This window comes from Mastigoproctus giganteus, chromosome 4 (assembly GCF_048544385.1).
Source record: "Mastigoproctus giganteus isolate SK-2022 chromosome 4, ASM4854438v1, whole genome shotgun sequence".
Classification (NCBI taxonomy): Eukaryota; Metazoa; Arthropoda; class Arachnida; order Uropygi; family Thelyphonidae; genus Mastigoproctus; species Mastigoproctus giganteus.
The window spans coordinates 149,166,947-149,183,400 of record NC_143578.1 but is presented as its reverse complement, the minus strand read 5'-3'; the positions used below and the strand labels follow the sequence as shown (position 1 = coordinate 149,183,400).

Sequence of the window (16,454 nt, the reverse complement as noted above, 5' to 3'; positions counted from 1 at the left end):
CCTCGATTTCCCTGCTAGGTCAGGCAGCTAGTGGGTTTGCCTGCAATGCTCAGCCAAGTCAATGCCATGCCCTGCACTCATGGTCCAAGGGACAGGATTCAGACTGGTGGTGCAGGTATGGTGTCTGGGTAGCCCTGGCATCCCACTTGGGTGGGGGGCCCAGGCACTGAACCAACTTAAAAACATTATTAATCCTGATAAAACTATTTCTTATTTCTTCTGGGGCCTCAACCTCATCCCTAACTGAAAATAATACCTTAGAAACAGACAATGCCACTGGAGCAAAGAGACCATGAACTAAAGTTCTGTCAGGTCCCATTCCCAGATTTCTGATCATGCATTCCAACACCTAGAAATCTACTGGAATAATGTCACCATTTTTCCTTCAGAAGGGTTTAGAGCGGTTAGCAGGTTCCCATAAATCAGTTGAGGCTTCATTCTGGGGACCTCTTAACTGAAACCAAAAATGAGAAGCACTCTGACAGTTGGCACCTAATATTCTCACACCCCTTACATCGAGCATACTGCAAACACCAAATGAGCTGTACATTTCATAAGGCCATGATTTGAAGGACAACCGCTTCCCCCCCAATTATCTCCAGAGTCATAAAACTCTCACAAGCTTGAGCCCCTTGCTCTGTTGCTCTAATCTGAAGCATGATTTTTGTTCAAATTCAATATAATTCAAATTACTATACTAAACAAATATATCTAATACAGTAATAACACTATCCGCTGATCATGTTTTAAAGTTTACATTATTAATTATATATAATTAAAATTCTAATGTTCTTGTTGATACAGAAACAAGTAATATAAAAAAAAAATTTTTAAAGTCAATTCCTACTTAGGTCAACAACGAACTTTCGACTTCAAAAAATTATTGATTTTCGCAAGAATTGAACTCGCATTCTTCACCTTCACGTGAAAAATACTGAAATCCTTGCATTTTACCCATTGAGCTACTGCCTGTTGATTTCAATTTTATTCCTAAATTTATATCCTGCTAAATATCTTATATAAGAGAAATTTTTTTCTCCCATATAAAACTAAAATTAATTAATTAAATTTAATTAATGAATTAATATTTGAAAAAACTGTATTAACATCAAGTGTCATCCACTACAAGTTTAAAAAAATGTATTTGAACTTGAGTGGATGAATAAAAAGTATTTTATTAACAATTGAAAATTTGAACAAGATATATAAATATATATAGGGAGAGTGTAAACTAATAGTAGGAATTGAAAAAATGGTTACAGAAGTTGAATGTGGTTCCTTAAGCAATTATAAGTGATAAGTCAAAAATTCACTGACATAATCAGCAAATCACAAATGATAACTACACTTCTAATTCTAAATGAAAAGTTAAATATGATAACAATCCTATTCCCATTCACCAGTTAAGCAAGAATTATACTACCATGCTACCTAACTGAAAATAATACCTTAGAAACAGTTTCTGTTATATGTATTAGGCAATACTGTTATGCTTGAAAGTTAAAAGTCAATTATAATATATAACAGAATTATCCAACTAACATCAACCTAAGTGATTCAAACTTCAAAGAATTAAAAAAAATTAAAATATCCCTACCACTCACTCTATATCTGTAACAATGATGGCAAGATTCAAATGATACAAAGGTTCTACGTATATTAAGTAGTAACCTACAAAATCTCTACCAAAATTAAAAAAATAAAATAACAAGCATGACTAGGACTATAAAGCAGCTTATATAGTACAATTTAATATGAAAATTAGGTGAATAAAACTGCAAACTTTTTAAAAAAGTTAACCGTTTCTTGGAGCTTGGAATTCTTTGACTAACACTAGGATACGCTCATATACTTTTTTTTTTTATTGTCATATACTCAGATACTTTTAACACACACACATACACAACTTTGCAAAAAAGAATATCATGTCTTTCTTTATAAGATACTTTCAGGATTATCTTGCTCTTTTATCAGTGTTTTCAGCTGCATAGAGAATACAATGGTCTTAATTCTCAGAAGAATAAATATGCCTTTGCACTTAGTCTCCTGGTATTGCACTACTTTTGAACAGTTGGCCTCTCCAAAAGGTTAATTGGGCATTTGTTTGAGGAGACTGCTATTACAGCCACTTTCAGGACCAAGTGGTCTCTCATTCGATAGCAAGTTATCTCTAGTGACAAACATACAGATAAAATCATTGTTAAGAAGTTTTTCAATGTGACATATGAAATTAGTTTTCAAAATTGTAATATAGCTAAAGCTGTCAGTTGAAAGAGTGGCAATACCAGAGCAACTCATAATAAAGGAAGTTTGTTCTACTCTGAAATTTTAGGCTATTACATTATCCAAGAGTTTAAATCTTGGTGCCAACAAAAACAGGTGTGAGGACAAACTAGTCATTATAAATGTATATGGATGTAAATAAGTTCAGTTGTGTGTCCTTAATATTTATTAAAAGTGCTACTCCAAACTTTCTCAACCACTAGATATACCTCTTTAATATATGGAATATTTTAAAATCCAGCACCTCTGAATTCCTTAGGGTGCAAGATTTTGAAGAGTTTGTTGTGTATATATACATATATAAGGTGTGGCTATTAAATAATGAGACTGCATGTGCAGTCACTACACACCAATTGCAACCAGTGAAACAGAGGCACAGCAGTGACCTTGAACCCTTCCTTAGTTGTCTGCAAAGTCACATTCAAACACTCTTATTCGCTTTGCAATGAGACAGGTTTTCTTGACCTTGAGATTTTGCAATTCACTGGAAAAATGACACACAAAAGGATTGAACAATGAATCAACCTCAAAATTTTAACAAATCTAAAGAAAACATCAACTGAAATTTGAGTTGTTATGTCAAGTGCATGGGGAAGATACTCTGCCAAGAGCTCGTGTGTTTGAATGGCTTAAAAGATTTCTAGATGAAAGAGAGAATGTGGAAGATGATGCACAACCATGCCACCTGGTATCTATGAAAACTGATGAAAAAAAGGCCTGACATAGCCGAGTGGTCAGGAGCGCGAGTGCAGCAGCACATGCTCTTTGAGTGGACCGCGGGTCAAGCCCATGACTGCTAAATACGATTAACAATTTGTATTGATTAATTTATTGTAAACTCCACTGACCTGGTGGTCATGCCAGGTAAACAAGAACATTTTTTTTTTTTTTAATGTGGACTGGGTAAGGACATTGATTAAAAGTGATCATCATGTAAGCATTATAATGGTTGCATAAGAACTTAACATGGACAAAGAAACAGTTAGACAAATTTTAACTGAAAATTTCAGCACAAGAAATGTATGCGCCAAGATGATGCCAAAAATTTTGAATAAAATCAGAGAATGAGAAGACTACTATTTTGTGAAGATGTTTTTTAAAAATATTGAAGAAGTCCAGATTTCTGAATACTGTAAGTTAGCTGTTCCCGTATGACTCAGAAACTAAAAGACAGTCAATGCAATGGAAGACAAAACAATCCCTCAGACCAAAATTAAGCATGAATGTTAAAATCAGAAATGAAAACCATGCTTATGTTTTCTTCAATATTAAAAGAATTATTATGGCTGAATATGTCTCATCAAATCAGATTGTCAATCAAACATACTACATTGAAGTTCTGACAAGGCTGCTTGAAAAAATTCTGAGGAAGATGCCTGAATTGTTGTGGAAGGTTGGTTTGTTTGTGTCAAGACAGTGCTTCAGCACATAATGATCTCTCTCTCTCTCTCTCTCTCTGTTCACCAGTTTCTGGCCAAAAAACAAATCCCTGTACTTGAACATGCACCCTAATCACCAGACCTAGACACTTGTGATTTTTTTATCCCTTCCTTAAACTGAAAGGTGTACTTAAGGGAACTCATTTTCTCTGACCACTGAAGACATTCAGAAAAAAAAGTTGACTGCAGTATTGAAAGGGATTACAGAAGTTGATTTCCAGAAATGTTTCTGGAAATGTATGGAATAATGTGTGCAAGCCCAAGGAAATTATTCTGAATTGTAAGGTATGAAATAATTCATTATATTTATTTTATTGCAACAGTCTCATTATTTAAAAGCCACACCTCTTACGTTTTTATATAAAAACGTAAGGGCATTATAAACCTGAAAAATGCAAGGTTATCAGAGTCTGGACAAGAGGTGCTCTTCTGTAGTAATAAAAGTTACAAAGTTAATAAAGAGAGATGCCTTCTAATATTTATTGAATTCCTTGTACCTTTATTTGATCCAAATATGTTGTGCTGTCAATGTTTTGAGTTTTACATATTTTGTGTAGTGCCTCCTAGAATAGACAGAAGAGGACTAAAGTCGGTTACTATTAAAGCAGGCCAAGCATTTTCTTTTGATGTAAAGATCATTGGGGAGCCTCCTCCAGATGTATCATGGATGATCAAAGATCGGACTGTAATAGAGAGACCAACACTTCAGATAAGAAATAAGCCATATAATTCCAAACTTACATGTGATATTGCTGATAGACAAGACTGTGGTACTTATAAAATAATTGCCATCAATAAGTATGGAGAAGACAGGGCTGACATTGAAGTAACGGTTTTAGGTATGTTTTCTTTTATAAATATTTATCTTTGTAAAGATCGAATTTTGAAACTTTATTCATTATATATTGGCTGACCATACATCCTGTTTTCATCAGGGCAGTGCTGTTTTTTTTTGCGATGTCCCGACCATACCATCATTTTAGTAAAAATATAATTTTGCCCCTTTTATTTAAAAAAAAAACTTTAACAAATGCTTAAATATTGGCACAACTTAGCCTATAATCGTGATTATATCGTAGGATGGCTGCCATTGTAGGTACTAGTCATTTGTGTAACCACAGGTAGAGGCACGTCAATCAAATGCTGAGAATTTCATCTGATGGTGGTGGTTACCACCGCGACTGAATGAGTCTGACAATTTTTGTCATAGGCCTTTAACACCCATTAAACAATGTGTTGTTTGTCAGTAGTTGATCAGTAGTCTGTAAGCGGAATTTGTTCTGTGTGCTTGTTGGTTGTTACATACACCACTTGAAAGTTTTTATTTTATAATTTTAAAAGTTTTAAGCCTCAAAATTTAAAATGTAAAAAAGAAGAAATTGCACATTTAACAAAGACCTTCAAAAATAATTAAATTTATTAAACTGGACAATTGGTGTAGTGATAAAACAAAAGTGGTTGGTCAATGTTGTAATCTTTATTTTTCTGTTGTTCATGGAGGTAGGAGTGACATTAACCAATATCTACATAGCCAGAAACATAAGGATGCTGAGAAAACTTGGAATTTGGTTTAAAGCATTATCTCATTCATCGTTCTGTTTATATCGTTCCCCATTTGGCCTCACGGAATTATGGTCAGCCTAATTATATATATATAAATTTGGGTGAATGTGTTTTAAAGGAAATTCACCTTTATTTTTTGTTATATATCTTACATTCTTTACTAACAACTAATCCTTCTAACCACTTGGTCTCCTTGCAGCACTACTCCTGACTCCCCGTGGGGGAGCTGGAAACCACGACAGAAAAGCCTTCTTACCAAGGGCGAAAAGGAGCAAACATGGCAAATATAGACCCTATTGACATGGAAAATGACAACCCAAAGAGATTGAAGACTGATCGGATGGAGCAACCCTGCCCATCTTTCTTAAACTTCCACTCACTTAGAAACCAGCCTATGAGTAAATTAGCATTAGCATTAGTAGAGCCATATGATGCAAGAAAGCAAGCTTATGCAGCATCAACCAAAAAAAAAAAAGAAAACCGCTCCCATTTCACCCCTCCATTCATTCCAAATACCTGTCCATCTCGGTCTTAAATTTATTTAGGCTAACAACTTCCACAACAAAGGATGGAAGTCTGTTCCACCAACCAACCAACTACCCACTGGCTAAAGGCAAACTTCCGCACATCTAGACTACATCTATCTTTCCTCAATTTGAATTTATGCCCTCTCAGGTGATTATTCTGAGCAAGAGGAAGAATCCCATCAGCATTGAGCATGCTCAAACCATTCAAGACTTTATTCACCTCAATCAGATCACCTTGCAGGTGCCTAGTCTCCAGACACTGTAATTTGTGAAATTTAAGCCTTTCTTTGTAAGAGCAACCCTTTGTTCCATTCACTAATCTTGTTGCCTTTCTTTGTAAGAGCAACCCTTTGTTCCATTCACTAATCTTGTTGCCCTTCTCTGTACTTGTTCCAACAGCTCTACATCCTTCTTAAAATGAGGACTCCAGACCTGTATACAGTACTCAAGGTGTGGCCTGACCATTGTCTTTTACAAGGGGATAATCACCTCCTTATCCCTGCTAGAAATATTCCTGTATATCATTGACAAGACACAATGAGCTACTCTTTCGGACCATCTGAACTGCTCAGAAAACTTCATATCTGCCTGCACAATTACCCCCAGGTCCTTTTTGTTCTCTACAACTGTCAGTGTAGTACCACAGAGTTGATACGTCACGCTGGGGTTACTGCTTCCCATATGTAGTACTTTACCTTTGTCAATGTTAAACTTCATTTGCCACCTCGAAGCCCATCTGCTCATCTTTTCTAGATCCTGTTGCAGCAGCATACTGTCATTAGTGTCCTGAACAACCCTGTCAACCTTTGTATCATCTGCAAACTTGGATATTAAGCTTGATATACCATCATAATCATTTATGAATACAGAAAACAACAATGAACGCAACACTGAACCCTGAGATACTCCACTAATAACGTTAGTCCACGATGAGCAGTGTCCATTGATTACCACTCTTGGTCTTCTCCCGGCCCCGGGTGCCAAGCGTTCCGTGGCCAAGCGATTCTAGTGCGTTTTCCAAAGCGTTTTTCTACAGAGAACATTTGAGCGAACAGTTTCTATTTTAGTTTGAAAAACCGTTTTCTTGATTTCTATTGCATAGTAGCTCTCTCGCACTACAAGAAGTAGGCAGAAGCCCAGAAAGGGAAACCACCTTTCTGTTTTTTTCTATTAGTACTAACTTACTAACTCAGCCGCTTGGTCACCTCGTGGCACTGCTCCTGCCTCCCCGTGGCGGGGCCGGAAACCTGGGCGGTAAAGATAAACCCCCAGGGCCAAAAGGAGCTATCATGGATTCAAACAATTTTCCACCCTTAGAGCCTTCAAGCTCAAGACATGAATCCTCTCATGATATTAATCAACCAAAAAGGCTTCGAACTGAAGCACAGCGTCCAGACATCCCTAATTTTCTTGTGATACACTCTCTGTCCACGCAGCCCGTGGGCAAGTTATCACCATTTATGATTCAAAGACATCTAGAATCTATTGCAGGATCACCAAAAATGGTGAAGCGACTACAATCAGGAGATCTCCTGGTTGAAACAGCCACATCCAAACATTCTGAGTGGCTATTAAAAACAACTACATTTGGTGGATTACCAGTGTCTGTCACTCCTCACAATACCTTAAATTCATCTAAAGGAGTCATCACAGAATGGGACTTAATTACAGTGTCTGAGGAGGAATTAGTCCAAGAACTTAGCCATCAAAAGGTAATCGCTGCTAAAAGAATTATGACAAAAAAAGATGGAAATCTCATTCCAACTCGTTCCATCATTTTAACTTTTAGTACTCCTGATTTGCCTTCCTCAGTAAAAGCTGGATATTTAAATTGTCGAATTCGTCCATACATCCCAAATCCTCTTCGCTGTTTCAAATGCCAAAAATATGGCCATTCACAGCAGGCATGCAGAGGTGACGCCATCTGTCCTATTTGTGGAGCAAAAGATCATACACAGGCAGATTGTCCAGCCGCAATTCCCATTTGCCCCAACTGCAAAGGCAATCACCCCGCCTTTTCTAAATCATGTGAGATGTGGAAAACAGGTAGGACAATCCAAAAATACAAAGTAGAACATAAAGTCACATATCCTGAGGCACGCAGACAAATAATGTTGACCATGCCAAGTCCATCATATGCCTCTCGAACTCGCAGTTTTCATACAACTGCAATTCAAACAGATGTCTCAATACCGCCCAACGTCTCGCTAGCTAATTGGGTTAAAACAACCTTATCAACCACTGGAAAAGAAAATTCTAAAACAAAAACCAGCCATGCCACCAACACCCCAATTAGTATCCCAACTGATACTGTGACAGTCTCAAATGATGCAGAAAGATTGAAACCCAATAAAGACTCTAAGGAAACTGATCCACCAACCAACACTATGGAAGTGGATATACACCAAAATGATGAAGACCCTATTCTAGAACTCCATGCCAATGACACTATGGATACTGGACGTCCATTATTCCCAAAAAAAGACCGAAAAAAATGCCCTGCACATAAAAAACAGTCAGATGAATCATCTTCAGCCAAACCAAAATAATGCCTAACATCATACAGTGGAATTGTAGAGGACTAAGCAGCCATTCGGATGACATAAGAGATTTAATCTCTCAGTTTAACCCCATAGGTATATGCCTACAGGAAACATTCTTGTCACCCCAAGTTTCGCCGAAATTCTCAAATTTTATGATATACAGACGAGACAGAAGCCCAGAGTCTCCTGCCCGTGGAGGAGTAGCCATTCTTGTAAATACTAACATACCGTCCAGACCGATCCAATTAAGAACCAGCCTAGAAGCTGTGGCAGCTCGGATTGCAGTTGGTATTTCAGTTACCATTGTTTCGATTTACATTCCACCATCTCTATCACTGGCCCAATCAGAACTTGACAACCTCATCGCACAACTTCCAACTCCAATTTGTCTTTTCGGTGACTTTAATGGCCACCATCCATTGTGGGGATCAGCTACAATGGACAGAAGAGGCAAGTTGATCGAGGAATTTATATATAATAATGACCTAAATTTATTAAACTCTGGATCTCCTACCTACATCCACCTACCTACAGGATCTACTTCTCAAATTGACTTGTCAGTTTGCTCACCTTCCATCTTTCCAATCATGACATGGTCTGTATTAACTGATCCTTTTAGCAGTGACCACTTTCCGATCATTTGCTCCTTACAAACAGGAGTAACACCAAATCCTGATAAACGATCCTCTTGGAAGTTTAAAAAGGCGAACTGGGATGGCTATTCTGCTCAAATACTTCTAGACAGATCTTACGTTAAAAAAGAACCTATTGATGATGTAAATACTTACATCACCAATCAGATTCTGACTGCAGCAAATACTTACATTCCAAAATCCAAGACATATCACAATCACCGAAATCACTGGTGGAATGCAGATTGCTTCACTGCCAAACAGGAAAAAAACCGAGCTTGGAATAATTTCCGTAAGAATCCCACCACTAATAACCTCATTGCTTATAAAAGGTTTAAAGCAAAAGCAAGGCAGATTAGACGGAAAGCGAAACGAGACTCGTGGATCGCTTTTGCCTCAACAATCACAAAAGACACCGACACACGCCTCATTTGGAAAAAAATACAGGCACTAAATGGGAAATTCGCTCGTATGCCCTCTCCAATACTTCATTGGAAAGGGAAAGACCTATCTACAGCTGAAGAAGTTGCTAATGCACTTGCTGAATCATTTGCTACAATCTCTGCTTCTGCCTCCTATGGGTCCACATTTCAGAACATCAAAACTAGTGCAGAACGATATAAAATCAACTTTTTCACGAACCGTTCTTTCCCGTACAACCAACCCTTTACATTCATAGAACTTCAAGAATCGTTAAACAGATCTTCAAACAGTGCTGCAGGCCCAGATGGAGTTCATTATGTTATGCTGAAACATTTAATTCAAGAAGATTTGAGTACCATGTTAATCTTTTATAATCGGATATTCTCCGAAAATGCCTATCCTTCCTCCTGGCGTCATTCTTTCATTATTGCTTTACCAAAACCAGGAAAAGATCATTCCTGTGTTAAAAACTATAGGCCAATATCTCTTACGAGCTGCCTGGGTAAAGTTTTCGAAAGAATGGTTCACACTAGGCTTACTTACATCCTGGAGTCACAAAATCTCCTTCCAGATCATCAGTATGGCTTTCGGAAGAATAGATCAACGCTGGACGTGCTTATCAAAGCCGAATCTCATATCCGCAATGCCTTTGTCATGAAACAACATCTTGTCATGGTCAACCTAGATCTTGAAAAGGCATTTGACACTACATGGCGTCATGGGATTATTATGGACCTTTACCACTTGGGGCTTAGGGGCCATTTGCCGAAAATAATTCAAAATTTTCTGCAATTGCGTTCTTTTCAGGTCCGATATAAAAATGTACTCTCTGCATTTCACATTCAGGAAGAAGGAGTCCCGCAGGGATCGATACTTAGTCCAACACTATTTTCAATCCGAGTTAGCAGCATAACACGAGACATCCCAAAAACTGTTGAAACTTACATGTACGCAGATGACCTTACAATTTCTTGTCGATCTCAAAGTATGAACACCATCGAACGGCAGCTCCAACTTGCTATTACCAAAATACAATCGTGGACTTCACGGAATGGCTACAAACTATCAGAAAAGAAATGCACTCTCACCCACTTTTGCAAGAAACGAACTCTCCATCCCGATCCGGAATTACAAATAAACAATATTCCAATCCCGCTTGTAAGTACCATTAAATTCCTTGGAGTGATATTAGATAGCAAGCTGAATTTTCAAGCTCACATCTCTCATTTAAGAAATACATGTCTAAAGCATCTGAATATACTGCGATCAGTCTCGGCTATGTCATGGGGCGCTGATCGGTATACACTATTGCACCTTTATAGAACTTTAATCCGGTCACGGCTAGATTATTGTTGTCCGGTGTATGACTCTGCCAGGAGCACTACTTTACAACGTCTAAATATTGTCCAGCACAGTGCTCTCAGGACTGCGTTGGGCGCTTTTAAGACTTCTCCAATCCAGAGTCTCTATATCGAAGCACACGATCCTCCATTACATCTTCGTAGGAAATCATTATTGCTCCACTATGCTGCTAAGATCCAGAGTCTTCCATCTCACCCCAGTTGGGAGTATCTTTATAATACTCGGTGGGATTTGATATATGACAGCAAGCCAAATGAAAACAGACCTGCTTCACTAAGGATTAAAGAGCTTTCTCAGAGTTGGAATATCAATTTAAGCGATATTTTTCAGAACACAACTGCTCCTGTTCCACCTTGGACATACGTTTCTTCCTCCCACGATACACATTTTTTGGAGTGGGGAAAGAATACTGTACCTTCCTTTAATATCAGGCAGTTGCACTTAGCTCACACTACTCTGAACTCCCATGCCTGTAAAGTCTATACTGACGGATCCAAAACAGCTACTGCGGTTGGTGCAGCTGCAGTTTTTCCTTCTCTAACGGTTACAGCTTCACTACCATTAGTCTGCAGCGTCTTCACAGCCGAATTATATGCCATCAAATTAGCACTCAGTAAAATTATTGAACTTTCCATCTCACCTGTCATAATTTACACTGACTCGCTCAGTGCTGTTTCTGCCATAAGGAAGAATTTTTCATCTTCTCATCCTACCTTGAAACACATTCATTCTCAGCTATTTTCCTGCAGTGTGTCTAATCAATCAATCAGTTTTTGCTGGATCCCTGGCCATTCTGGTATTCCGGGAAATGAAAGTGCGGATCTTGCAGCTAAAAATCCTCATCCAGCTGGCCCAGAACATCTTCAGGTTCCTTACACTGATTATAAGCCTGTTATTCGCAAAGCAAGTTATGACAATTGGTCACAGATCTGGAAAAGTAACACCAACAATAAACTTTACCAGATAAAGCAAGAACCAAAGCTGTGGCTCTCAGGCTTTCGACAAAACAGACGAGAGGAAGTAGTACTGGCAAGACTCAGAATTGGACACACTCATCATACTCATCTGTTCCTGCTACTGGGAGAAGATCCACCCCAGTGTTCATCCTGTGACAGTCAACTTACTGTTAGGCATTTCCTCTTCGATTGTCCCCTATATTCAACCATACGGTCAAACACTTTTCAGTCAGTCTCTAGGCTGAACCTCTCACATGATTTAACTCATATCCTGGGAAATGAAGCAAACATAAATGAACTTGTAATATTTTTAAAACGTATTGGACTATATAGGAGTATTTAATTTAACACCAACAGTGCTATATTTCGACTAAATAAACTATGAACAGACACAATTTGGCCTCAGTAGCCCTTGTGTCGTTAAGCTAAATAACAACAACAACAACAACATTGGTCTTCTCCCACTCAACTATCCCTTTATCCATAGCAGCAATTTGCCTCCAATGCCTCACTGCTCCAATTTGTTCAGCAGTCTTCCATGTGCAACAGTATCAAAAGCCTTTCTAAGATCCAAATATATGATAGCAAAGTTATTCCCTGCATCCAGTTCCTTTGTGACCACATCATAGTATCCAATCAAATTGGTCAGGCAAGACTTTCCTTTAACAAAACCATGCTGTGTCCGAGCTAAAACTGAAGTCTTGTCTAGATGATCCTGCAGTGCTTCCATTAATTTTCCTGGAATAGAAGTTAAACTAACAGGTCTATAATTAGTTGTGATGCCTTTTGATCCTCCTTTGTGAATTGGAGTCACATTTGCACATCTCCAGTCCATGGGTACCTCTCCTGAGTCCAAAGAAGCTCTCATAATTATGGCTAAGGGTTTGCTTACTTCCTTTGCTGCCTCCTTTAATATAACTGGATAGATCCCATCCACACCGGGTGCCTTTTTTATGTTTATCTTCAACAATTTCTCCTCCACTTTCCTCTCAGTTATTACAAAATCATCTAGCTAACTGGCAGAGTTTATCTCACCTCTGGCTTTCCCCTCCCTGAATAACTCCTCATGGGTGAATGTAGAGGAAAAATACTCATTTAGTTTGTTAGACGTCTGAGCAGGATCATCAACAGTTGAACCATCAATATCCAGTGGACCAATATGATTCATCCCTTTCATTCTAGAGTTTACCTAGGTAAAGAACTCTTTGTTGTTTTTCTTTGCATCCTTTGGCAAAGATTTCTCATAATCTACCTTTGCCTGCCTAATCTCCTTTGTGACTTGGTTACAGAACAGCTTATATCTATCATAGGCTTCCATGTCACCCATTAATTTATATGTATCCCATGCATTTTTCTTCTCTGCCATATGCCTCATTAGTTCATCTGACATCCATTTAGGCCTAAACCTTGAACAATATTTCTTAGTTGGTATGTAAAGCCTAGTAGCTTCCAAGATAAATCCTTTGAATGCTTTCCATTTTGAATTTGCTGTTGGTAACATCATCAGTTGGTCCCACCATATGGAATTTAAATACTGTCTCAGACCACCGTAGTCGCCTTTATGAAAGCAAAAACTCTTCCCTTTACCCCTGATGGTAGTTACCTCTTTCAGTAAATCCCACTTCAGCACACTGTGATCACTGCCAACTAGTGGTTCCTTTATCTGCAGATTCCTAATGCATGAAGAATCACTACTGGTAATCAGATCAAGAGTATTACTCCCTCTAGTTGCCTCCCAAACATGCTGATTTAGAAAACAATCATCCAATAAATCCACAAATGCCTTGCTAGTGTGTGAGTGATCAACCCACAAATTCCAGTCAATATCTGGGAAATTAAAATTCCTCATTATAAGAATCTCTGATTTACTGGCCCATTCTATTTCCCTGTACAGTTTCTTATTATACCCATCAGAATCATTAGACCTATAATACACTCCTACTCTCAATTTTGATCTCCCAATGCTTATGTCACACCAAACTGTCTCGACACTGCACTGTGCAGCGATGTTGACTGGCTTCACTTCCTTGGATTTTATGTGTTTCTTAACTAATAGCATAACCCCTCCTCCCTTCCTATCTTGTCTTTCTTTACTGTACACATTGTACTCCTCAAATTCCAATTCTGTATTCCTTATATCTGCGTGACACCACATCTCTGATATCACTACAATATCTGCCTTTGATGTTTTGAGCAATACCTGTCTCCCTTTGTTATGCAGAAACATCTGGAGGGTATTGCAGGATTTCCCAAATAGTGAAGAGACTGCAATCAGGAGACTTACTTATAGAAACCATGAATCAAAGACATTCTGAAAAGCTTTTACAACTAACAAGCTTTGCTGGAATTCCTTTAAAAATATCTCCTCATGCAACCCTAAATTCATCTAAGGGTGTCCTATCAAGTTGGAATTTATTAAATGTCACCGAGGAAGAAATATCTCAAGAACTGCAGGGACAGAACATAATTGAAGCGAAAAGAATAATGATTAAAAAAGATAATCAACTGGCACCTACCAGAAATATTATTTTTATCTTCAATACGCCAAACCTACCCTCCTCTGTAAAAGCAGGTTATTTATTTTGTCGCATTCGCCCATACATTCCCAACCCTTTAAGATGTTATAAATTCCAAAATTATGGGCATTCTCAAACTGTATATAGAGGAATTCCTGTCTGCCCCAACTGTGAGTTCTTAGACCATATACAAAATGACTGTACAGCTACAAAAATGACATGTCGAAATTGCAAATGTGACCATACTGCATATTCCAAGACATGTTAAAAGTGGAAAACCGAGAAAAAAAATAGTAAAATACAAGGTTTAGAACAAAATCAAGAAGCAAGGAAACTAGTTGCACCAACTATAAACCAAAATATTATCTATGCAAATGCTGTAAAAAAATATCAAGCAGTCTCCGTTCAAACTGATGTCACAGACCCTACTAATCAATAAATTTTTGATTGGGCTGGAAATGTCCTCTCTGAGATACAACCAACTGCATGCAAGCAACAATTCAAGACCATAGACCAAGCAAATAATACACCTCTGACAATACCAGCGGTATCTCCTCCACCAGTGATTACTACCACATCTTGTATTACAAACTCAAATTCTATGAAAAATATTCAGGACATAACCATGGACACAGATGGTAGATCTATACAGGAAGATCTTATTTTAGAAATTCATGCCAAAGAAGAAGAAGATGAAATGGACACTGGTCGGCCAGTTTTCTCAAAAAAAGACAAACAAAAATTGGAACGTCATAAATAGCAGTCAGATTCAGCTCCATCAACTAAACACAAATAATGCCTTGTATTTTACAATGGAACTGCAGAGGCTTTCGTTGCAATACAGACAATATCTAAGATCTAATTAATCAATTTTCTCCAGTTGCCCTTTGTCTTCAGGAAACTTACCTAACCTTGCAAATTTCTCTTTCTATAAAGAACTATTGCCTTTATCGAAGAGTTCATAACACAACAAATGCTGCCAATGGTGGTGTAGCAATCGGGAATTTTTTTTGGCTGGTGCAGCATAACCTCAGGCTTCCTTGCACTATATGACTAATAATAAATTCAAAGATCCCAACTAAACATGTTCCACTTCAAACTGAAATAGAAGTTGTTGCTGTGCGTTTAACTCTCCATATTGCAATAACACTTGTCTCAATCTACCTACCACCAAACCATACTCTTTAAAAGAAATTGAAGACCTTATACAGATACCTCTCTGTATGTTAGGGGATTTCAATGGGCACCACCCCTTATGGGGCGATCCCAAATTAGATAGACGAGGTCGACTCATTGAGAGCTTTTTAGAGGCACTAAACCTCGCCATACTCAATACTGGCACACACACACACTCATGTTCAGCTCCCAACTGGTCATACCTCAACAATAGATCTCTCCATTTGTTCTCCATTACTGGTCCTGATCATAGAGTGGTATGTTATAAATGACCCTATGGGCAGTGATCACTTCCGAATCGTATGCAAGGTATTTATAACACAGGCTACTTTAACTAATCCCTGCAGGAAATGGAAATTTGACTGTGCAAACTTGGCAAAATTCCAGTCACAAATATCTTTTGATGAGAAAAAAATCCGTCTCCAGCCTATTGATGATGTGACAGAATACATCATGTCGCATCTCCTAAATGTGGCTAAAGACACAACACCACTATCAAATCCCCCGGGTCGTAAGCATTATAATTATTGGTGGAATGAGGAATGCACAAAAGCAAAAAAAAGCAAAAAATAAAGCCTGGAATTTGTTTCAGCAAAATCCAACAAGAGCCAATCTAATAAATTATAAGAAGTCAAAGGTAAAAGCACGTCTCATACAAAGGCAAGCCAAGAAAGAACCTGATCTGTTTTGCATCAAGCATTAACAAAAACACTGACACCAAAATAATGGAAAATAATTAGACAGCTTTCTGGTAAATTTCCTATCGTACCTTCTCCAATCCTTTTCTGGAATGGGAGAGATCTATCTAAACCTTTAGATATTGCAAATGCTTTGGGCAACACTTTTAGCATTAGCATTAGCATTAGTAGAGGCATTTGATGCAAGAAAGCAAGCTTATGCAGCATCAGCCAAAAAAAAAAAAAAAAGTAACATAAATAAATAAAAAATAACCACTTCCACTTCACCCCTCTGTTCATTCGAAATACCTGTCCAGCTGAGCCTTAAACTTATTTAGGCTATCAACTTCCACGACA

At 38.0% G+C, this 16,454-nt stretch overlaps 1 protein-coding gene across 1 annotated transcript in view; it reads left to right on the top strand.

Moving 5' to 3' along the window:
- LOC150087120 (twitchin-like) overlaps positions 1-16,454 on the top strand; it is a 3,511,780-nt gene that overhangs the window by 1,679,156 nt on the left and 1,816,170 nt on the right. The window contains 1 exon segment of the mRNA XM_090372971.1: positions 4,280-4,561. Coding sequence (XP_090229097.1) covers positions 4,280-4,561 — 282 coding nt within the window.